This window comes from Molossus molossus, unplaced genomic scaffold, assembly GCF_014108415.1.
Source record: "Molossus molossus isolate mMolMol1 unplaced genomic scaffold, mMolMol1.p scaffold_m16_p_13, whole genome shotgun sequence".
Lineage (NCBI taxonomy): Eukaryota > Metazoa > Chordata > Mammalia > Chiroptera > Molossidae > Molossus > Molossus molossus.
Window position 1 is genome coordinate 10,984,995 of NW_023425348.1, and position 25,103 is coordinate 11,010,097.

General features: G+C 57.1%; 1 protein-coding gene across 1 annotated transcript in view; it reads right to left on the bottom strand.

Moving 5' to 3' along the window:
- The window catches only part of DSCAML1 (DS cell adhesion molecule like 1), a 357,347-nt gene that overhangs the window by 319,948 nt on the left and 12,296 nt on the right, over positions 1-25,103 (bottom strand). The window contains exons 2-3 of the mRNA XM_036257909.1: positions 22,272-22,589; positions 19,005-19,151 (exon numbers count right to left, since the gene is read on the bottom strand). Of these exons, the coding sequence (XP_036113802.1) occupies positions 19,005-19,151; positions 22,272-22,589 (465 nt within the window). The remainder of the gene's footprint in view (positions 1-19,004; positions 19,152-22,271; positions 22,590-25,103) is intronic.

The window sequence follows — 25,103 nt, forward strand, 5'->3', positions numbered from 1 at the left end:
AGAACAGAGAACCCAGATTTCAACTCAAGCCATTACACTCAGTTAATATTAGGCAAGAGCATACGATGGAATAAAGACAGTCTCTTCAATAAATGGTGTTGGGAAAATTGGACAGGTACATGCAAAACACAAAAAATGAAACCAGACCACCAACTTACACTATACACAAGAATAAACTCAAAATGGATGAAAGACTTAAAGGTAAGTCATGAAACCATAAAAATCCTAGAAGAAACCATAGGCAGAAAAACCTCAGACGTCACACGCAGCAGAATTTTCACCAATACATTGCCTAAGGCAAGAAAAACAAAGAAAAAAATTAAAAAATGGGATGACATCAAACTAAAAAGCTTCTACACAGCAAAAGAAAATATAAACAAAATGAAAAGGGACCCCACTGTATGGGAGAACATATTTGTCAATGATACCTCTGATAAGGAGTTAATTTCCAAGATATATAAAGAACTCATAACAACGTAAAGGAGAAAATAATCCAATTAAAATGGGCAGGCGACCTAAATAGACTAATCTCCAAACAGATGTACAAGTGACCAGGAGACATGAAAAAATGCTCAACGTCACTAATCCTCAGAGAGATGCAAATTAAAATGACTGTGAGGTATCACCTTACACCTGTCAGAATGGCCACCATCAACAAATCATCAAACAACAAGAGTTGGCGAGGGTGTGGAGAAAAGGGGACTCTAGTACACTGCTGGTGGGAATGCAGACTGGTGCAGCCACTATGGAAAACACTATGGTGTTACCTCAAAAAATTAAAAATGGAACTGCCATTTGACCCAGTGATCCCACTTTTAGGAATATACCCTAAGAAGCCTGAAACACCAATCAGAAAGAACATATGTACCCCCATGTTCATAGCAGCAATATTTACAATAGCTAAGATCTGGAAACAGCCCAAGAGCCCATCAGTAGATGGTGGATAAAAAGGCTGTGGTACATGTACACAGTGGAGTACTATGCAGCTGTAAGAAAAGAAGAAAAAAAAAAGAATACCTTGCCCTTTGAGAAGACCTGGAGAGACCTGGAGAGTATATTATGCTAAGCAAAATAAGCCAGTCAGAGAAAGACAAGTATGACATGATCTCACTTATCTGTGGAATCTAATGAACAAAATAAACTGATGAACAAAATAGGTCCAGAGACATGGAAGCAGGGGACAGACTGACAAACCTCGGAGGGAAGCGGGGAGGTGAGGCAGGAAGAGATGAACCAAAGAACTTTCATGGGTGTACGTGTACCCCATGGACCCCGAGAATAGAGTGGTGAGGGCCTGGAGGGGCAGGAGCAGGCTGTATTGGAATGTTTCATTGTATTATTGTACAATTAATTATTTAATCATTCCCCATTATTAGATATTTAGGATTAAAACATTTTTTTCACTGTTGTATACAGTGTTATGCATTTCAGGTAACAAAAAATGTTATTGCCTACTTGGAGTATTTTTTGAGGATAAAGCGTGAAGAATATGGACATTCATGGCTTTGAGTACATGTTGCCAGACTGCTTCCCACAAGGGTGGCTCCAGCATCCAGGTGCGTCGGCAGCGTGAGTGCCCAGCTGCCCACACACTTGCCAACATCACCTCGGGGTTTTCCTGAAAAGAATATCCCTCCAGTTAGGATGAGATTGTACACCTGACTTCCAGGAACTCGTCTGTTATAAACCTGCTTCTAATAAACACAATACCACCTGCCCGGCACACACACGGACACTCACACTCACTAACTGTTCTTTGTAAACTCGGACAACACTTCCAGACCTGGGGTGATCTCAGCACCCACACAGCCTGCCCGGAAAAACAGCCTCCGTCGCTCTGCAGGAGGCCGCTTCTTGAAGCCGGGGACCAGCCGAGGCAAGGCCCCTACCACCTGAGCAAGGGCCTGGGTGCCAGGATGTCCAAGGCCCTTCCGGCCCTGACAACCCAACTGCACCTGCAGCTGCCTCCCGGGAACCCGGGTGTCTGAGCGGGCAGGGAGGAGAGGGAGGGCAGGACAGGGGACTTCATTGTGTCAGGGTAAATTGGAATAAAAGTAGGTGTTCTAAGAGCCAGGAAAGAAGGCAGCAGCTGGTGATCCCTGCCAACCTTCTGCCCACACACGCTCTGCTCTCCGCGTCAGCAGGCGGGCTCCGGCCCCAGGAGATTTGGAGATCACCTTTCTCTCAGGTTTCCCTGCGGCTGGGGAGCTCAGCTCTCTCTCGTAATTGGAGCTGGAACTGGGGGTAACCCTCTCAAAGTGGGTAATTATCTGGGCCTCTCCCCCCACTCCCAAGTCACTTGTCCCTACCCAGCGGTCCTCTGATGTGACCACTCACCCGGGATACTCCTCGGTTCGCAGAGCAAGGGGGGCTCCCAGTCCCACGAATCCTCCAGTCCCTCATTTTCAGGGGCCTCATGCTGGGTCTCCAGCCTCTCAGGAAACCGGAAACAGATCACAGAGGACCCCGAGGTGGATCCATCTCTTATAGTTACACCACTTTGAGCTGAGAGCCCCGCCCGGGGCAGACGGGCATAGCTGAGCCGTGGGTGTGTGCACTGGCCCCTCCCCAGCTCCACCAGCAGCCTTCTGGGATCAGCCCCTGAACCCACTTTCACCAACACCCTGCATCCCAGTCCCCCAACCCTAGACTGTCACTTAGGGGCCCAAACTGTGACCTCGCTCCTGTCCTCACACTCTGAAATGGGCGCCTTTCTAACGAAATACACCACACGTACATATAGAAAAGGATAAAAATGATATTCAAATGGCCATGTGTAGGTTGGCTACGTTTTCTTCCGATCTCGCTCAGAAGAAACATTTTGAGACACAAAGACATTCTGCAAACAGTCGTGTTTCCCTGCGAGCACCCTGCCTCCTTGCTCAGAGGTAAGCTGTGCATATGGCGCATCGCTCTCACTCAGTTGGCGCACTTTTGCTACATCCAAATGTATCCAGACACAATGCAGCCTAGTGTTGCATGTTTTCAAACTTGATACAAATGGGACCATAATGTACACATCCTTTCTGCAGTTTGCTTTTTTCCGCTCACCGTTTTCCGTGAGGTGAGGTGTCCGGCTGACTTGTGGAGGCTCTGGGGCACCCACCTCCCCTGCGGTACGGCATTTCCCCATCGGAGGATGGCATTCGGTGATCCACGTCGCTCTCTAGTTTTTGCCGTCACAGACACAGCTGCTGCGACGATTCCTGCCTTGCACACGTGCAAGCATGTCTTTCAGGAATGCACATGCTCTTTTCTTAACACGTCTGTCTCCCGGCGGGACACACACATGTTGCTGTGTCCCCAGTGCCCAGCATGGCGGGCACGTGGGCACAGTGGAGTTTGTTAGACTGAACCAAGTTGGAAGGGATCTATGGGGTCATCTGTTCCAGCCCTTGACTTACAGATGAGGAAACTGATTCTCCGAGAGAGGGGAAAAAATAACTTCGTGGAGAACTGGGGCTGGAACCCCTACACCCCTCCCCACCTCGCTAGCCTGATCCCACCGCACTCGGGGAAACGGGGGACTATGAGACAAATGGTCCACCAGAGAGAAGGTAGCAGCAGAGAGCACACCTGGACACTGGGCCTCCAGACACAGGCCTCACACCGAGACACCCACCTCCAGAGTGGGGTCGCACACCTGGCCACGCCCAGGCGGAGGTCCTGGAGCCACACGCCTGATGCCCAGATGGAGGCCGACTGTTTAGCCTGTCCTTCCTCCTTCTAGCCCAGTCCAGGGGAAGAGCCAGACCCGGGCACCAGGAGACCCAGATGTCACGGTCGAGAGGTGGGCTCTGGTACCAGAGGGCTTGCAATCGAATCCACACTCCGTTCCTTACTAGCGGCGTGGCCTTGGGCGGTTCCTTCACCTCTCTGCGCTTCCTTTTCTTCACCTCTAAAATGGGGACACTTCTCATGACACTCGGGGAATGAACGGGTCAGTCTGTACACAGCACGTCCCGCGGTGCCTGGCATGTGCCCGGTGCCACGTGTTCCGTCGCCCTCGCCGCAGACCCCACCCCACAACAGGTGCGCCTCAGTGCCCTCGCACCGCACGGCCTCATCCCCACTCGGGCTCTACCACCCGGCCTCGGCAAGGCCTTTCTCTGTGCCTCAGTTTCCCCACTGGAAAATGGCGATGATTCCACATGCCACAAGAATAAAATGAGATCAAATAATATAACTTGGCTTCGACAGGTGATCCATGAAGCAGACCGGCAGGGGTGGGCTGACCGGTACCCACCCCGCGTGCCACTGCGGGGCAGGCCAGCGCTTCCTGTCGCGCTCCCTGAGACAGAGCGGTCCCATCGTGCAACATGAGGTCGCATCTCGGGCCCCCGCCCCCGCCGCCATGAAGGCTTTCTTCCCCCATTCGGCAGGGACTAGAGAGGGAGCACAGTGAGGTCACCGCGCCCCTCCGTGCCTCTGCTTCCTCCTCTGTAAACGGGGTGACTGCTCCCTGCTACACTAACCGCCACGGGAGTCGGAGGGTGCTGTGCGCGCCGCGTGCTGGGAACAGTAAGAGCGCAGCACACACTTAACTCACCAGCGTCATCAAAAGGAAGAGACTGCGCAGCTTGCCTGAGACCCCCATCCAGCCCAAACTCTGGGGGTGACACTGTGGGGCCTTCTTGCTCTCTGGCGGGCTCCCACACGTGCCTTGCTGGCGCCTGGGGCTATGGCAGCAGCCTAGAGAGGGGACAGGAAGAGGACGGCAATGCGGGGTGCAGGGCCTGCAGCCCACCTGCCCGAGGAGCAGTCCGGGGCAGTCAAGGGCAGACTTGGGTACCAGGAGGCTGAGCAGGGACTTCTCCAGGTTCCTGAGAACATCCTTAATCACTGAAGACCAGCTCCCAAAAGTCCTCCCAGACCGTTCCCCACTTAAAGTCTTCCGTGGCTCCCCACTGACTTTTTTTTTCTTTATTGATTTTAGAGAGAGAGGAAGGGAGAAGGAGAGATAGACACATCAATGAGAGAGAACATCGAATGGCAGCCTCCTGCATGACTCCACTGGGGATCAGGCCCTAAACCTCGCCATGTGCCCTGACTGGGAACCGATCCTGTGACCTCTTGGTGCAGGGTCGACGCTCAGCCCCTGAGCCACACCGGCCGGGCTCCCCATTGCCTTGTAATGACACAGAGCTCAGTGCAGCATCAACACCCCCACCCTGAAATGTATCCTGAGCTTCAGTCAGACGGGGCCGCTGTCCCCCCAGAGCTCAGCCCCGTTCTCGGAGCACCAAGATGTTCCGCTGCGGCCTCCGCTACGCAGACGGGGGTTTGCAATGCAGCTGGTCAGCAGCCCCCGCTGGGCTCTCACAAACACGGGCGCCTGGGTCCCACACCCAGGGATCCTGGCTAATTCCCTGGGGTGGGTGCTGAACAGTAGCATTTTTAAAAAGCTCCCCCGGTGTTTCTGAAGTCAAGAGCTGGCAGGTCTGGAAGATTCCTTCTCCAGGACCAAAGGGAAAGGGCACTTCCTACATCGAGCCCCATCTAATCGAGGGGAGGGGCTTCCTGCTCCCAAGTCACTGGAGGCGGTGCCTCTCCGGTGTCCTCGTCACACTCGGCCTCCTGTAGGGATCACCTGTACCCTAAGATCATCTTGCCTGTTAGACAGAAAGCCCCTCAGAGACAGTGTCCCCCATATGTCCCATGCCTCTGCCACCCTTCTGCCACCAATAGGACTCATTAAATAGTGACTGAGATTCAGAAGACATAGGCACCCGCATTCTGACCCAGAAGATGAAGAGGGGACATGAGAAACTGTCCTCTCTGGTTAGGAGGAGACGTGGACACCTGGACACTGGCCCAGACACTCCTGAGCTGGGTGGCCCTGTGACGCACCGCTGCCCACACACAGTGGGCCACGGCGTCTGCCGCAGGGCTCTGCTCCAGGTGCCTCTGGGGGTCTACACAGGTGGGTCTCCCTCCCCTCTCCACAGGCGAACACGGAGTGTGAGCACACACACATGCATGCTCATTACATACAAATCACACAATGCATATCATTCACACACATGCGCACAAGTATGTTTCCATCAAAATGAGTTTCTTTGGTGTGTGGGAAGAGGAATTTCTCCACATCCCTTGAAAACCCAAGCAAAGACTCTTGGGAAGTACCGTCTGCATAACACAGCATCTTATGTACATGAGGTGCTCAAAGAACACTTCCTAAATTAAATAATGAACTGGAAATTCAGCCGGCCAACGGCTGCTCTGCCAACACAGCCATCGAGGTCGATTCAGAGGATGAAGTTGGCATAGAACATGGCACTGCCAGCTACAGGCTGGTGGACTGTGTCCCTGCCTGGGTGCAGGCTCTGAGGGTGGACAATGGCATCCCATTGGGCTTTGCACACCAGCTCCCCTAGGCCTGCCTCAGGAAAAGCAGTCTCCGGAATATTCTAGATCCTTTTCCTTTGCTTCACGTGGTCTGAGAGCCCACCAGACCACCACGCAGAGGACGAAGGTTAGCCCTGGCCTGGCTGACCCAGGGCACATGCAGACACTGACCGCAGAGCCCACCCTGTGCCTGGCCCCCACTCCCGGCCCCACGCCACTCACTACGGCCACAGGCTCTGTCTCCTACTCTCGTCCGCTTGCCGGCTGGTTACCCAGAATTCTGAAAGATCCCATGTCCCTACGATGAGAACACAGGTCTGCTCTGGCCCTGCAGTGGAGGGGAGAGATCTCCAGGTATGAGAGGAAGACACTTCCAATCTGAGGCTCAGGGCAAGCTGGCCTCTGGGCCCCCGCTGCCCATGCCCGGGAGTCCAGGGGCTGCTCCTGGCTCTCACTGCCTTGGCAGTCACTGTGAGGGGGCTGGGCAGCCAAATACGCCCGCCTGAGCTCCACACGCAGCAAGACATCGGGTAGACCTCAAAGGCCAAGGTCATAATGCTGGTGGGTGGGCTTCAGCTCTGTGGGATAACGAAGCTAATCCTGCCTCCGCCCAAGCAAAGGGTTTTCTCATCAGCCGCACCCACGCCCTCAGCCCTAAAGGCCAAATCCCCCCCAGGATGACGACAGCCCAGTTCACACTCCCATATGCTCACACCTACGTGCTCACACCTAAATGTTCACTCCTGGACGAGTTCACACACGAGGTTCACTGCTGGATGGTCCCTTCTGGATGTTCACACCTGCATGCTCACACCTGTGTACTCATTCCTGCATGTTAACTTCAGATGTTCACACCTGGGTGCTCATCCCTGGAAGTTCACACCTGAATGCTTGAATCTGAATACTCATTGCTGGATGCTCATAGCTGGTACTTACTCCTGGACGCTCACACCTAGATTCTCACACCTGGATGCTCACATCTGGATGTTCATACCTAGATGCTCACTGCTGGATGATCATACCTGGATGTTCACACCTAGATGCTCACCCCTGGAAGTTCACACCTGAATGCCCAAATCTGAATACTCACACCTGGTACTAACTCCTGGCTGTTCACACCTAGATGCTCACTGCTGGATGATCACACCTGGATGTTCACACCTAGATGCTCACCCCTGGAAGGTCACACCTGAATGCCCAAATCTGAATACTCACACCTGGTACTAACTCCTGGATGTTCACACCTAGATGCTCACTGCTGGATGATCACACCTGGATGTTCACACCTAGATGCTCACTGCTGGATGATCACAGCCTGAGTACACCTATGATGCTCACACCTGGGTGAAGGTTCACACCCCTGAATGCCCAAATCTGAATACTCACACCTGGTACTAACTCCTGGATGTTCACACCTAGATGCTCACTGCTGGATGATCACACCTGGATGTTCACACCTAGATGCTCACTGCTGGATGATCACACCTGGATGTTCACACCTAGAAGCTCACCCCTGGAAGGTCACACCTGAATGCCCAAATCTGAATACTCACACCTGGTACTAACTCCTGGATGTTCACACCTAGATGCTCACTGCTGGATGATCACACCTGGATGTTCACACCTAGAAGCTCACCCCTGGAAGTTCACACCTGAATACCCAAATCTGAATACTCACACCTGGTACTAACTCCTGGATGCTCACTCCTAGCGGCTACTCGTGGATGCTCACACCTGGATGCTCACGTCTGAGTGCTCACACCCAGATGCCCACACATATACACTCACACCTGGATACCTGTTCCTAGGAATTCACTCCTCATGGAGACCCTCCTGGTCACAAGGAGAAAATGACTAATTCTGGGACAATATCATGTGTCTGCTCAGCAGGAGGAAAAGTTAAAACCCACATATAGAGAATCTACTTATAGAAAACAGATCTATAGGGAAAAATATAAGATAACATGAAAAACATGTTTTCCCTGGATAGAGAAAGTACCTATTTTCTAATCCTCTCATTCGAGGAGACTGAAGCTCAAAGAGGTTCAAGGACTTACCTATGGTCCTATAGCAAGTAAGGAGCAGGAGCAGGATTTGAACCCAAGTCCCTCAGAGGCCAGAGGCCATGCCCTGTAGCTTTGCTGCACCCCTTTTCCATCAGAGAGGGGCGCCTGCAGATTTGGGGCATCACAGGAGCACATGAGGGCTTTATTCTGGCAGCTACAGAGCCACGGCGTTCTCCTCACTAATCCATCCCCTCTACAGCTTAATCGACGGTCAGCCACCTCCTGCTCAAACGTTCCTCCAGGCCAGCAACCAGAGTCTGCTGAGGGCCTACTGTGCCCAGGCTGGAGGCACTGGGCATACAGGCTGCCCCCCAACCCCCCACACACACCTGCTTGAAACCACAGCCCTGTCCCCATCACTCCAGCTCTGGCCGAGAAGTCTCGCTGACACTCACGGAGTCCGAGACCACAGGCAGGAAGTGCCACCCACCAGGGCTCTGCCGCCCGGTAAGCACCGCCGGCTCCCTCTGAATAAACGCTCCCCTACCTTACACGCCGGAATTCGGCGAGCGACGCTGCGAGTTTGCAGCGAGACGGAGAACGAGAGGCGAGACTGATTCCGATGTGAGCACCAGCAAGGCAAATGGGTTTTTGAGAACCCTATAATTTTCCCGCAACCCTTGACTTCACTAAACACACATTTTCAGACTCCAGCACAGTTAGGTAGGCATTAAACAAAAACGAGGTAGTCTAATGATGATTTATGGGCCGGAGAACCTTCTATAAAGAATTCCCTCTGATTCCAGGGTAACTTACCGAGGTGCCAACTTAACCAAACAATGCCACTCGCTCCGTGTCCACTGCCACGGCGTGATCCCGGGGCACAGTGTTTGCCTGCAATTGTCTTACACCTGCTGAAATTCACCCAGTGGGTGCCCGGCAAAGGCAGTGCCTGCCATGAACTCGATGGGAAAGCAAAACGCCGCCCCCGCACACAGCGCCGGAGGCGCCTGCGGACACGCACGTTTCTGCTTGACGGAGGAGCCGCGGCTCATGGTCCTCGAACCAGCCAGCTGGTGTGCAAATGCCAGGAGCCCGGAAGGGGGCCTGGGGAGCTGTGGGCACATGCTCCAGGTGGGGCCTCAAGAGGTCCTGGGGTACAGGCACCCAAACAGAGCTCTGAAATGCCCTCCCTGGCTGCGACCCCTTGGGAAGACCCCAAAGCGCCCCAGCCTCGGCCTCCGTCTGTGAAGTGAGGTCAAGAACGGGTCTCCCTCAGATGGGACTGGAGTCCACAAGATGACCCCTGTCAACTGGCTTTGTAAACCAGAGGGCACTCTTCACGTGAGGGCGACGCAGGCACCCTCTGAGAGGTGGCTCTTCGTCTAAGAACTGCGAACAGTGCTCTGGCCTCAGGCGCTGCTCCACCACGCCCTCGCTCTGTGGCCTCGGCCGGTGGCCGCGTCCGCACAGAGATGCTGCTGCCATCCACTGCACACGACACTGCAGAGTCACCGAAATGGCTCGTGCAAAGCACTCCCTGCGGAAGAGCCCGACGACGGGTCGTTCATTCTCTTACTAACCATTATCAGAACCGTGGTGATCATTTCGATTGAGGCCATCTGACAAGGGAGCGGATCCCTCTGCCATTCTGGTCGCTCCCTGGTCGGCTCCCCCCTGCTAACTGTTCTAAGGGTTAGGAAGGCGGTTTTCTCTCTGCGCCCCGAGAAAGGAAACACGGTGTCTGAGTCTGCCGCCCCTTCCCCGTCACAGCGACAAGCAAACCACAACCAAGTAAGGACCCGCTGCCTTGTCTTCCACAAGTGCCTTCGTGAGGGAAACAGTCCCTGGCTCGAGTCCCTGGGACAGTCCTCAGGCGGGGTCACAAAAGGGTGCTACAGGGACAGAGACTGGGCTTTGGGGACAGAGCTCTGGGTCCAAGCCCACTGCGAGGCTGTGTGACCGGGAGCAAACGGCTTGGCCTCTCTGAATCACATTTCCCTTCCCCTAAGAAGGGGGTAGCCTGCTCCCCCCAGGGTGAACAGGAGGATGAAAGGGTGGCATCCCGGTAGCTGCCACAGGGCCCTGCACACACGCGTGTCTCAGTGCGTGTTTATTTCCTGCCAATTCTCCTCCACCCGAACCTGTGTCCTGGTCTTGCGGGATGGGGACGGCACCGGGCACTGTGAGGCACAGTGGGACCACGGAAAAGCACCTTGCCCCCTGCAGAGCCATGGAGATACCGTTACTAACGGACGGAGCAGATGCCACCCACATAGTGTGCAGAGTGCAGCTCTGCTGTGTTGGCACCGAACCACACCCCTTTGTTTTGTGCCTACACATTCCTTTTTTTCCCTTTGTTGATTTTAGAGAGAGAGGAAGGGAGAGGGAGAGAGAGATAGAAACATGGATGAGAGAGAACATCATTTGGCCGCCTCCTGCACGCCCCCCACTGGGATCAGGCCCACAACCTGGGCATGTGCCCTGACCGGGAATCGAACCGGCGACCTCTTGGTGCAGGGTCAACCACTGAGCCACGACGGCCGGACCCTAAACATACTTTGGATCAAGAACCACGCGAGGCGAGAGAACACGAAGATTACTAACACTGAACCTCAGCCATTTCGTTGCCCTCGTTCCGCCCAGATAGTGTCGTGGCCCGTTTGAAATAAAAATACCCCGTGGGCACCTGTCTAGGCCCTGTTGTGCATGACTATCTCCAGATCGCGTTTAGGGGGAGCCAGTGTCTGCCCACTGACCCCAGCTGCACCGCTGCTCCGGGGGGCTGCACCCCTGGCTACCCGTGTTCTGCCTCCAGCCCAGTGCCCAGAACGGGCAGCACAGCCCACGGCTGGGCACTCAGGAAGCTGAGTGGGCAACCTCCCCGCTCTCTAGGCGACTCCTCCAGCGGAGCCTCAGTCTCTCCAGAGGCTGCTTTCCTCTGAAGGGCTCCATGAGGAGCAGAGGTCATTGTCCCCATTTCCTAGGTGGGTACATTGAGGCCTTGGGGTCACAGGTAAGCCCAGCGGCCCCCGCAGCCTGTCTTTCGGCCACACCCGCCCCCCGTCTGCACACTGTCCGCTCACACGTGCCCAGTGTTGCATGCTGTTGTTTTCCTTTCTCTTGCCAATTTGCAGCCCTGGAACACATGGGTGTCCTGCGCATGTAACATCGGGAGCACAAGCAGTGGACTCTGCAGGCGCACGTGTACTTCGTGGGGTCACCGCTCACTAAGTGAGGCAGCTCCCTAGCTCCTGTGTGAGCCTCTGTCCCACAGGGCATGGAAGTCCCCTCACCTTCCGACTGCTGGGAAGATCAAATGAGCTGAACCTATAAAACGCTTAGGACAGAGCCTGGCAGCTTAATACATGTTCATTAAATACCAGTTAAAATTATCATGTTGTTTTCTTTTTTCTCCAGAACTAGATAGGACTGTCCTGAGCTCAATGTCCTGGTGTCCTTCTCGGACCTCCCTGCCACTCCTGACCCTCCAGCCCCGCCAACCACCCGCCCCTTGCCCGCCTGCCTGGGCCTGTGCCCTGCCACCGAGGGCCACTTCGGCACCCTGGGCCTGGGGCGCACGCCATGGCCTGACCCCTCATGGGCTGCTGCGCGCAGAAAGAACCCCAGCCTCCGTCGTACCGTCCTCTTCGCAGACAGGCACTCGAACCCGAGACAGGTGCTGCCCAGGCGAAGAAACGGGTCATGCTCCAGTCTGACTCCTCCGCAGGCCTGGCACTCTGCCCTGCGCCCAGCGGGCCCCATCCGGTGTGTGAAATGGCTTTGAGCACATCATCTATTTCTTATTTTAAATATATACTTTTTTTTTATTCCTCACCTGAGGATACTTTTCTATTTATCATCAGATATAGAGGGAGAGACACACAGAGAGAAACATCAACATGATAGAGCCACATTGCCTGGTTGCCTCCTGCAACACCCGACCAGGGTTGGGGACGAACCGCAACTGAGGTACGTGCCCTTGGCCAGAATCGAACCCGCAACTCATTGGTCCATGGGCCGATGCTCTAACCGCTGAGCAAAACTGGCCTGGGCCTAAATACGTTTTTATTGATTTTTTAGAGAGAGAGGAAGAGAGAGAGCGAAACATCGATGTGAGAGAGATACATCGATCGGCTGCCTCCTGCACGCACCCCACTGGGGATCCAGCCCACATCCCGGGCATGTGCCCTGATTGGGAATTGAACTGGGACCTCAGTCCATGGGATGACGCTCAACCCACTGAGCCACACTGGCCGGGCAATTTCATATTAGCACAGCTGAGACCCATGTTCTCCACGCCTCTAAAGAGCTGAGAGCTGAGGTCCCCACTTCTGCATCTAAACCACAGAGTATCACCGGAGGAACCCACAGAAGTGGTCTCTCTCCGGGCAGCTCTGACGCTGCTTGGCGCACTGGAGACAGGGACCACCAAGCCCCACTCTGCCTCCCTCCTGCCTGCCACCCGACAGTCCCGCAGGGCAGCGCCTGGCATCTTGTCACCGTCCAGGCTTCTTCTGTGGGCACTGGAGGGGGAGGAGTCCGAACGAAACGTAAACCCGCCGAGTGACCATGCGTTCTACAGGTGGAGCCCACGCAGCCTTTACACTGTTCCAGGACAAGACACGACTGGTGTCTTCAGCAAGTAACTGACCGAGTCCTGAGCGAGTTCTGAAAAGGGTCCCCTCGGAGGTTAATCTGCTCATTTAAAAAAAATTTTCCCTTTTATTGGTTTTAGAGAGAGAGGAAGTGAGAGGGAGAGAGACAGAGACATCGATGAGCAAGAACATCGACTACCTGGGCGACCTCTTGGTGCAGGGTCAATGCTCAGCCACTGAACCACACCGGCCGGACTAATCTGGTCATTTTTAAATCCATTCTTAGCAGAAACTGGGAAAGACACCGTGGGAAAGTAGTATCTGAAGCAGACTTTGAAAGGCCGGTAGATTTTAGAAGGCGAAGAAGGAAGTGTCTGCTAGTAGGACAGAAGGCCCCCTGCGCAGCTACAGCCCATGCTCTGACACTGTGCAGGGAGAAGGGGGGACGAGGGGACCGGGGGCAGGGGAGCGCCGGTCCGGGCCGGGCTTCTCCGTCAGTAAATGAGGCGGCTGGATTCATGGCCTCCAGGCCCTGCCGGCCCTGACCGTCTGTGCCTCCATTCATTTGCAGCCTGCCTGTGTCCCACCTGGATCCCAGGCCCCGCCTCCTCGCTCTCCTCTGCCACGCCCCCTCCATCTTGGTATGAACTCCCGGGATACAAAGTAGCCTTAGGAGCAGCCCAGGCTAAATGCAACCAACAAGTTGGGTGTGCTTTCCGAAGCCCACGCAGATTCTGTTTGATTGTCTGCTGTGTTGAGATCATCCATCTCGTCCATCAGAGCTGACAACATGAACTGAATCCTAAATGTCTAGATCAGGGCTATCTTTGTGTCCCCACTGGGCCAGGCGCTCAGCCAGTGCCCAGGAAAGCCTTCTTGTGAGAAAGACTATTTGTCCACCTGATCCTTCAGCTGGAGATCTGCGGCCGGAACCTCTGGCCACCACACACACCATCAGCGCCAGGGCGTGACACGCTCTGTCCCCAAGCAAGCACAGGAGACAGGGACGGGCCCTCCTCCTATGTTGGAACATGAGGACAGTCGGTTCTCAATGACAGACCTGCTCTGGAGGGGCGGTGGGAAGTACCGTCACCCAGAGGACCCCAGCTCGAACCCAGGCTGCTCACTAGCTGTGTGGCATTGGGTACCTTGCTCAACTTTCCCAAACCTCACTGTCCTCCTTTATAAAATTGGGCAGGTGGGTGAGGGAAACCAACCAAAATGTTATCTCTCTAAAAGAGTTATTGTGAGCCCTGGCCAGTCTGGCTCAGCAGTTAGAGCGTCGGCCCACGGACCAGAGAGTCCTGGGTTCGGCTCCCACTAAGGGCATGTACCTCGGTTGCAGTTTGTCCCCAGCCCCGATGGGGTTGTGTGGGTGGCAGCCAGTCGATGTGTCTCTCTCACATCGATGTTTCTCTCTCTCTTCTCCCCTCTCTGCCTCCCGCTCTATCTGAAGATAACTGCAAAAGTGTCCTCGGGTGAGGATAAAAAAAAAAATTGAAAAAAAGAGTTATTGTGAGGATTAGCGATGATGCATATCCTAGCACGCGGTCTCAATGCGTGGTGGTCATGATCATTCATCTGGGCACGCTGTGGCAGGCGCTACGAGGACCCGAGGGGCACAGGTGTACCCGCCTGCCGCCGACGGGCAGCAGCACCGCCTACGCCGGCCGCCGGCCCAGGAACGGAGCCGGACCGCGAGAAGGTCCGCCGCGGGTTACGCAAGGCGTCGTGGAGGAGGGCGCCTGAGAACCATGTTTGAAAGACAGAGAGTAGGGTGTCCCTAGGAGAGGGGGGATCAATGGTGACCAGGCAGAGGAGACAGCGGGACCACATGAAAAGAGGTGCAGACCCCACGAACAACCTGGAGCCCCGGGGAAAGCGCAGAAGTAGAAGGGTGGCGGGCTCACCGACCCTCACCGGGGGCACAGGGGGGCTGCAGCAGGGAGCACCACCCACCTTTCAGAAAAGACCCCTCTGGCCAGCCCCCGCCTCGCCTCTGCCCTGCCGCTGCCCTCCCCAACCCGGCGTGCACCACGCGCCCAGCCCGGCCGAGGCAGGACGGCAACCCGCGTGCAAGAGCCCCACCCGCACAGACAAGGGAGCTGATCCAGGCTTTTCTTCCAGGGCAACAGCACACGCATCTGGCCCGCATCTGAGCTGTGTCCAAAACTCCCCGCTGGGGCCGAGACAGCCAGTCAGGATGCTGGGGAAGAGCATGCCGGGAAACTCCCACAGGAGCCCGCATCGATATAATCAGGTCTGGTGGAAATTAAAAGCTATTAGAAACAGGGCCGATTTATCTTTATATCCAAAAACATGCATTGTAGTGGTGATCGTGCAGATGGGAAATTAAACCGCTTCTTGGCTTCACCGCGGGCCTTCGCTGGATATGCGTGCCAGCCTTTGTCCTATGGCCCCATGCCACCTGCTCAGACGAGTCGGGTCACCTGGAGACCAAGTCCCGGGAGTCTGTTTGAGCACGAGCGACAGGCTCAGTACCTTTGCCCATGCATCTTTAAACCGCCTGATGGAAGGGAGAGGCCCAGCTTGGGGGACCAGAAATGGGGTGCAGAAAGGGGCATGTGTATTCAGTAGCTCTGGGAAAAGGAGCACTTTGGGGCCATCTCTCCAGCCTCTACAAACCCTGGGAGTCAGAGGCCAGCTCCGGGAGCGCACCTGCCCCCCAACTGCGGACAGCTGGGAAGATTGACTTGTGAGCCAATTCCTGACTCACAGGGCTTGTTGGGCCCGAAGCCCGATTCCTTCCAAAGCCCCTCGGAGAGAACCCTTGCAAGAGAGGTACTTCATTGACGGGACTGTACCCACCCCTTCCTCCCAGGGCACCTGCTCTGCCAGAGAGGGTGTCTGCTGGGGCCTGATTGGCCCGCATCGGCCTCTGTCCCGCCTCCTGCTCTCTGCACCTGCTCCAGCTGGCCCTGTGCTTTGAGAGCTGGAGCCCTGCCTTGCGACGCAGAGAAAGTCAACACCGTTCTCCCTGCTCCAGAAGCCCTGGGATGGGATGTAGCTCAGGGGCCGGGTCCTTCCTTCACCTCCAGGCAACCTGGTCACTGAGCCCCCTCCCACTGTGGCTACCTTCTCACCTCCCAGCCAACATGATCAGGCGCACGCAGGGCACAGTGTGAGTATGGACGGCAGAGAATCCTATTTTTATGGGAAACAAAAAAATCAGTGCAAGAATTTGCATTTTCCGAAACGAGAGCATGCAACATGTGGGCTCCAGTCCGGCCCCTCAGTACAGCACTGGATGAAGCCAAACTCCAGTCTCCGGGGCTCATGGATCCCTCGGGAGGGGTCAGTGGGACTCCTGCGCTTTGGGAAGTCTGTCCCTGGATCTAAAATGTAGCTGTAGAAAGATCTAGAATGATAATGGATGGGACTGGATGGGTGGGCCGGGGAGGATTCTCCAAGGCTAAAGGGAAGACGGGGGTTCTCCAGAACTCACGTTTACCGAGCCCCGCAGGTGGCATCGAGCCACATCCCCGATAGCGACGCCCTCTGGAGCCGCAGCCCAGTCCCGACACGAAAGGCAGCCCTGACACACCAATGACACGGGCGGCCCAGGGGGAGCTCTCTGCCTCCAGCTCCTCAGCATGGGGGCCAAGTGAACCCCCTTCTCTCCGAGCTGGGCTACTCCGCACCCCGTGCCCAGCGCACCTGCCACGACATCCATGCCTTCACCGCAGGGTTCCCGTGCCCCCCACGCACCTACGCCCCGTCCTGTGTGCCAGGCGCTGGGCTGGGATCCAGGGAGCACAGATAAAAACAATCCAGTCCCCACTTGCGAAGCTCAGTCCAGTGGGGAGCACAGACCCTGGTACGTAAAATACACACACGCAGCAGGAGGCAGCGCCCGGAGGGAGCACCCTCCCGCTGGCCCTCAATCGTCCGGCTCCAGCCGGGCTCAGGGCTCCAGGCAGGGTTCCCAGCAGTGTACACGTGGGAACTCGTCACTCTTAAAGCAGCTAACCGTCCTCCTTATTTTATTATCGCTGGGGAAACTGAGGCTCTGCGGGGGAGGGCCTGCCCAGTGGTGAGGAGTGGAGTGGGTTCAGGCCCAGCAGTCTGGTCCAAGTCGCGGCTTTGCATCCCCGCACTCAGCTAGGCTCCCGGAGCCTCTCCTGACGCCGACGGTGACCTCTGCCCCTCTGGAGGCCAAGGCGCTCCCGGCCCGGCCCGCAGCGCGCCGGCCTCGCCATCCCACTCTCCTGGAGGCAGCGGTGCCGGGCCGGTTCTGTGTGGGGGAAGACCCCAGGCTGAGAACCGACCTCGGCCTCTCTTCTCGATGTGCGACCCGGGGGACGGGACTTGACTTCTCTGAGCCTCAGTTTCCTCTTTGGTGAAGGAGAGAGGAGAACACCCCTACGGACGTTCTGTAAGGACGACGTGATCATACACGCTGGCTTCCCAGCCCAGTGCCTGGCATATAAGGACTCGAAGTTTCTTTTCCTACCCCTTCTCCCCCTCCTTTTCCTCCTCCTCCCCTCCGCCCCCCTCCATCTCCTTCTTATTTTAATGAGTAGAATTCTTAGTCCAGAAGCCCAAGGTGTAAGACCTTGAATCACCTTCAGGCTGTTGACAGCGCAGTCAGTCTCCATCACTGCTGGGCTTCCCCCCGAGAGGCGCCAGGGCCCAGGGCTCTCTGGCCCCACCAGCCCATTGTCCCTCCCTGCACAACCTCTGGGTCTGGGGCTGTGCACTTCTGCTTCATCTGGACGCCAGACCCGGCCTCTTGGTGCAGACCCGAGGAGCTGCACATGGCCACCCCGGTGGGGCCACCTCCTCCAGCACCACCCCATCTCTGGAGCCATGCGTCTCCGGCGTGTTTGCTGCCCGCGGAGGTCTCCTCCCAGCCAGAGCGCCATCCTAACCTTTCCGTTCACTGTGGTTTTACAAAATGCAGGACGAGCGCTATCTTCAGGTAGCTTCGATCCCTGTCCCACTACACGTCCCGAGGTCAGGAGACGCATCGGCCTGGCTGTGTGCTTGAGGGTAAGAGAAGGAAGATGTACCAGGGGCAAAACACAATCAACGTTTCGAAGAAAGGGGGCTGCCCAAGCGCTCGTCCTCCCGGCTCTGCACGGGGACCCCGGGAGCTGGCCGCTGCGGCGCCAGGGCCACTCCTGCAGTGGCCGGACGGGCTGGCTCGAGCTCTGGGTGCTCCGACGAGCTCACCGCGGCTTCAAGTGCGTCGCAGATTAAGAACCCCGGCTGGACGGTTCTGCGCATAGAAGTCTGTCCTCCCCAACGACCTGCAAACCTTGAGCACTGGGATCATTCACGTGACCAGTGATGGGACAGTGCTGAAGGGGCCTCGGGGGCACCCTCCACCTCACAGACAGGACAGCCAAGGTCCTGATGGGGAAGGAAGAACAGGGAGCCGGGCCTCTGCACTGAGCCAGGATGAAGGGGGGATGCTGGAACGAGGGGGAAACCAGGCGTTGGGAGGACTTGGGGGTCCTCTCTTGGGGTTTCGAGACCTGTTTTCCTGTGGAAGGTCGACCCTGATTAGGGAAACAGAGCCCCTGACGAGGGGCCCTCAGTCAGCAGCTCTACCAGGTGAACCCGCAACGTGGGGTTAACCTCTGCCCCCAACGCCAGCAAGGAGTGAGGCTAGACTTGTCGGGGTCCTCAGCTAACGCGTGCAAAATGGACCCAGAAAGCCTTGCAAACACTCAGTGAGGCACACGGACCACAACCAGCCTCTCCTGCTCCTCCCCCAGCCTATCAGGTGCTTCCAGCCTGGACGCCAGTCCTTAAGGGCGAGGACAGACCCGGGGTCAGGACCCCACTCTTTGGGGAGTGTCTGACAGGACCTTCGCATACCCGGTGGAGGCTGCTGGCGCCCCCCACACCGAGAAGGACCGAGCTGAGACCAAAGACACCTTTCTTTGCCGAAACATCACCAGAACAACAGCAAACTGCTCACCAGACACGACCTCAACCACCGACTCGGTGAGCTCAACCACCGACTCGGCATCTCTGCTCCGCGCCCCGCCCAGCCTGCGCCTGGCCCCGCGCCCTCTCCTACCTGGGACGATGGAGACTGTGTCCTTCTCCCAGGTCACCACGCGGACGTATTCCTGCACTGAAGAGGGGATGAGGCACTTGAAGACAGCCGTGTTTCCACGCATTGACCGTTGATCCTCCACCCGCACGGTGTAGGGTTCCCTGAAAACTGCAGAGAGAGGGGCAGAGAGGTGGACGGTGTCGCAGGCTCAGCTGGGACATGGTGGGGGCCCAAGAAAGCCAGCTCACTGCCCTCAGCACCCCAGGCTTCAGCCTCCATCACCTCGTTCCCGCCACCTCCCACTGACCCGGCCAGGGGCCTCTTCCGGGCAGTCCTTCTGCCTCTGAAATACCCGGACGTCCTTCCCAGGACCGTACGCTCGGCTGCCAGCCTGTCCAACGTGGGCGAGAACTAACGAGCTGTTCTAAGTGGAAGGACTCTGAGGGCAGCGCCCAGCCTGACCTGGGATCACATTCAATGGGGCCATGTGAGTAGTTCGGACCTACGCTGGACCATCTCAGGAAGCCACACTTGACTCCCTGCAGTATTCCTGGGCCCAGGTGGCGGCAGTTTTGGGCACAGGGACCCTACGTTGCCAAAATAAAAACGGGCACGGGGTCTAAGCACAGATCTGTGTGCCCCTCGCTGTGAAAGCAGTTTGGGAAAATAGACGTCAGCAGCCTGGCGGGCTTGTGGGTTGACTGGAGAGAGTATTTGTAACTGCCTTTGTCTCTGAAAATGCAAAATGCCAGAGACTCAGTCTCTAGGATTCTCTAAAACAGAGTCTCCTTGCTTTCTCCCACCTCCTGACCCCACCTGCACCTGAGCCCCGACTTGGCCCTGCCTTCAGGGCTTCGGTGGGTGCCGGGGCTGGTCCTGGGGTGCCTGAACCAGCAGCCACTCCCATGGTGGGCCGAGGGGCCTGGCTCGCCCTGTCTTGTCGTCCTCCGCCTCGCCTCTCCAGGGGCTCACTCCATCCTTCCACCCTGCGCTGCCAAGCAGAGCTGGAGGATCCAGAGCCCCGCCGCCTACGACCTTGTCCCTCAGCAGGCACCTGGGCAGCGTGCCCTCCTGCGCTCCCTGCCATGGTTGTCAGGGTGACAGGCAGCCAGCAGCCCCTCTGGCCATGCACCTGCAGCCCCTCTGGCTTCATCAAGAGCTTCTTAATTGGCCGTGTTTCCAGCCTGGCCGCCCCGGCCCTCCCTGGCCCTGTTCTTTCCCATCTCTGCTCTGTGGCTTTCATGGGAAGACGGTCGGCAGACGCGGGAAGGAGCAGAGGGCGGCACGGCCATGGGGGTTGGGGCATGGCCCTGCCTGCAGGGGGGGGGCGCACAGGGGGGACGGAGGGGAGCAGAGGAGAGGAGGAGAGAAGGCTGGGCTCTGGGTGCACAGCACCCAGGATGGGCCCAGGGAGCCAGCAGAGGCCAGGGGTCCAGAGTCAAACAAGCAGGCTCCTCCTCCTCCTCCTCCTCCTCCTCCTCCTGCTCCTCCTCCTCCTCCTCCTCCTCCGTCTCCTCTTTCTCCTCCTCCACCTCCTCCTCCAGGCAGCTGAGAGCCCTAGGCAAGAACGAGTTAACCTTTGGAAGCCTCAGCTTCCTCATCTGCAACAGGAAAGAATAATGATAATGATGATAATAGCAGCATGCAGAGGGGACCTGACTTAACCTCCTGGCACCGGGACGCATGGCAACAATGTTGCACGTCATTGTAGCCACCTCTCTGTGATGACTGGCCATGGGCAAGGGACTTAACCTCTCTTAGTCCCCTCCTGTATTACAGACACTTTGTAGGGTTCCTGTGAAGACTGCACCCTCACCACTGAAGGGTCTGTAACAGGAGATAGAACCTCACTTCCTCTGAGCCCGGGGAGGCCAGCACTGGGCTCCACGTCCTGGCTTCAGCCCCCCAGCCAGGCTCTGGTGTTTTATATGGGACAGAGCCAAGGACCTGCTCCGGAAAAGCGAGTCCATGGGAAGCCTCACAGGTGATGCTCCGAGCGTGGCCCTGGGTTCTCAGAGCTCACTCTCCCCCTACGAAATGGGATGAAGACGAGCTCTTCATTTAAGAACTGTTGCCCGGTCAGTGGCTGAGCGTCAACCCTGCACCAAGAGGTCGCCGGTTCGATTCCCAGTCAGGGCACATGCCCAGGTTGTGGGCCCGATCCCCAGTGGGGGGCCTGCAGGAGGCAGCCAATCAATGTTCTCTCTCATCGATGTTTCTCTCTCCCGTCCTCTCTAAAATCAATTAAAAAATATATTTTTTTTCTAAAGAGAGAAGAGTAGCAAAAAAAATAAAGAACTGTTGCCCACCTCATTCCCCATGCACACCTGTTCCTAGCTACTGTGGGAGGCGCTCCCGAGCCGGGCAGACCAGGGGCTCAGAGATCGCACAGGTTGGGAGGCCCGGCCCACTGCAGCGGCTCTTCTCTGAAAACCATCCCCGAGCTCCCGTGCGTCTGTGCTGCCGGAGGCACGTCGTACCGGCGGTGACGGTGCTGTGACATCTGCGCTCGCCGCTGACCCGGCCTCCAACCGACTCAGAAACACAGCTGAGACGCCCTCACTGCTGGACTCCATGGACTGTCCCACAGACCCACACCCTCACCCTGCAAGTTCTCCATCCCGGATTTTACCTAAAGGCCCTTCTCGCGAGAAACGGCCACGCAAGGGGCTGCCTACAGTGGGCGGGGCAAGGGCAGCAGGTGGACCAGCGGACCCCTGCGCGGGCCTGAGAAAGAAGCCGCGGGCGGGGCGGGACAGACCCCGGGACCACTCTGGTGTGAGTCAGGGCCGCGTGACCCTGTGGCCGCGGTGGCCGGGCGAGAGGAGGGGTCGTCCGAGGGACTGACCGTGTGTCTTGAACGGGGTATCAGTCAAACTTTGTGGGATTCATCAAGCTGCGCATGTACAATAAATGCACTTCTCTTATAGGTTCTATTTCAATTTTCAAAAAAGAAAAGGGAAGAAACCCACTGGATGTGTTCCACGGTTCCAGCACTAAAATAAGCTCTGATTGACACGAGTGCTATCTCATTTAATGATCACGTGGAGTGAGAAACAGGGGGAGACCGGTATCCCCTTTGCGGACGAGGAAACAGATCAGAAAGGTATGTTCTCAGCCTAAAGACACACAGCATGCGGCAGAGCCGAGTTTGCAACGAGCAGCTCTTTCCTTGAGGGGCCGACTTTTCCAAGCGCCCGGAGGATGTCACGCACGCATCTTCGGAAGGATGGGTGCCCCCGCTCCCCACGGCGCCCCCGGCCAGCCCCGAGCAGGAGCGCCGCCTACCTGCTTTGACGCGGATGTTGGGGCTCCGGATCTTGCCGGCAGCGTTCTCCGCTGTGCAGAAGTAGTCATTGTCGTGGATAAAGCTATTGAAGGCGGAGGGGGAGAAGGGGTACAGCTGCAGCGCCCCGTTGGCGTGCACGTGCCGGATGTGCGGCACGTCGTAGATGTCGTCGCCCGTGGCCAGGTACCATCGAAGGGCTGCGCTGGGGGAGCCCGCGGCCGGGCAGGGCACCACCACCCCCACGGAGCTGGAGAAGGTCACGTGCTGCAGGGAGTCATTCACAAAGTAGAGGCTGGTGCCGACATCTTCAGGGCGGGCTGCGGGGGAGGGGAGAGGCGTGGTTAGCGATGCCCCGAGAACGCCATCCCGGGCCAGGACGCGTGCAAAGCCCACCCTCCGGCGTCCAAGCCCAGTCATTCCCCGGCGCGGCTGGCCAAGGTGGTAAGAGGCAGGTCCTATGACGTTTCGGGCCGAGCAGGACTGGCCAAGTTAAAGCAGGTCATCTTCCCTGCCCAGCCTCGTCCTTGGAGACGGTGGCCACCACTCTGCTATGCTGAAGGGTCTGAGGCCACTACTTCGTAACAAGTGTTTGCTGAGCAGCTACTATACGAGACAGGCTCACACCCATTCCCTCGGGTCATCTGTACAATCCCGAGAGGAGACGGTCGCCCTTTTTAAAAAAAATCATTTTCTTTTACAGGCTGAGACTAGTTCTGTGATTTCCCGGAGAGGACAAAGCTAATAAGCCCCAGAATTGAACTCTGAATCCGTTGCTCCTAACGGGACCTTGTGTGGCTCCTGTCAGACCACAGGTGAAGGTCTAAGACCTGTCCTGAGAGGCGGGGCTGACGGAGGTGGGGTGCTGTCAGAGGTGGGATGCCCCCGCAGACCTGGAAGGCAGACTCCCTCCTCTGGAGGCCCATTTGCAAAATGCACAGCCCCGGAGCACTGAGTGAGGATCTGCGGGATTGTGGGTGGATAAATTCAAGTTCGGGGAGCCAGAGGCTCACCCTGGTTTTAAACCTGGCCCTGACACCCTGACTGTGGGTTCCGTCCCCCGTCTGGTCGCCTTTTCCTTAGCTTGTGAGATGGGGGGAGGAAGGACAGGGCTGCAAACTCCGTGCATCTCTGACGTGTTGCCGCAGCAGCGCTCGGTCACCGGGAGAACATGCTCACGGCTCGGCTACCTGACAAGGGCAGGGCCGCCCGACAAGGAGGACAGCCGGCCACAGCTCCCGTCTCTGCCCCGGGCTGCAGTCTTCCCTGCCCGGGGAAGCAGCCCTGAGCGGTGGGACCAGGGTCCTCTCTCCCTACTCAGGCGCCTGCCCCCTGAACCCAGAGGGAGGGGCCTGGCCCCAGGTCTCCCACGGAAGCCACACCCTCTCCGCCAGGAAGACCAAGAAGACAAACCGCTCTGCCGCTGCTTAGAGAACGTTGCAGGGGACCTAACGTGACCTCAATTTCCACAACTTCACGGGCAGGGGAAGGGCCCGCGGCGGGACTGGATTAATATTCTTGGCGTAACTCTGAGCTGAGCCTCCAGAGAGAACACACCAGGCAGCTCATTGAGGGAGGCAATTAAGCCTCATTGGTCAGAGCCATTCACATCATCTGGTAGAGAGCTATGATGGAGTCACCGGCAGCGTGCTGGACAACCTGTCCTCGGGCTCCTGCCGCTGTGGCGGGGTCCTCTCAGCAGCCAATGCGTTTGCCGTTCCCACCGGGCGCCCTCAGCGGCCGTCCTCCCCCCGCCTCCCCCCCGCCTCCCCTCGTGGCAGTCCCCCCGGTGGTCCTTGAGCAAGTCTGCTCTGGGGAAGAGGGCAGTGGCCTGCCTGGAGACCTCAGACGCGAGCACGCCCGTCTCACGGTGACTGGAGCATTCTCCAAGCACACAGTCACCAGCTTCACAGGTGCGCCGACAGGATCCCCCTTGACCAGGTCCCCTTCCCCAAGCCCGCTCACCTCCTGGAAGACTTCCTTACTGAGATTCATTCCACAAATGTTTGGTAAGCATCTTCACCATGCCAGGCACGGTGGTGACTTGCATGACCCCTTCAAATCCTCCCAACAACCCACGGAGCGGGCGTGATCATCATCCCAGTTTCAAGACGAGGAAACCCAGGTGCTGAGAGGTCAAAGCAACTTACCGAGGAACCGAGGACCACACAACCGCTGAGTGAGGGCGCCGGGAGGCAGGCGCGGGCACTGGAGCCCGGAGACTGATTCCTCAACCGGTAGATCATTGTAACCACTGTGGTCGTGCAGGGGGGACCTTCACTGTCCTTAAACCCCGCCTGGCCACCAACGTCCATGTCCATCTGGCCAGGAGCAGACTTCATACAACCACACACACACACACCCTCCTGGGGGGGCCCCTGTTGGATTTGACATTTCAGACAGCGCGTGGCCGGTGGAAACGGGAACCTCACTCTGGGTCCTGGCTGCTTCCTGAGACAACCAATTACCCGGACACCCTCACCATGGCCCTTGGTGGGTGTTGGGAGCCCAACGCCATCAGGGGACAGAAAGACACCTCCCTGCTCCTGACGAAAGACTCGGGGCTCAGAAAAAGTCTTATAGAAGGGACAGGGAAGAAGATATCTAAGCATCAGTATGACAGAGCCCCAGTCATGGTAACGCCCCCGCAACAATAACGGCCACCCCCGATTCCACATCCGCATGCCTTCCTAGGGGACGTTACTGTGGTATCTCCATTCCACAGAGAAGGAAAGTAAGACTTCAGGTTAAGTAACCCGAAGTCACACGGGGCGTACGAGCCGGACCTCGGACGGGAACCCAGCTTGGCCAGAACCCGAGGACGGGATGGCTCT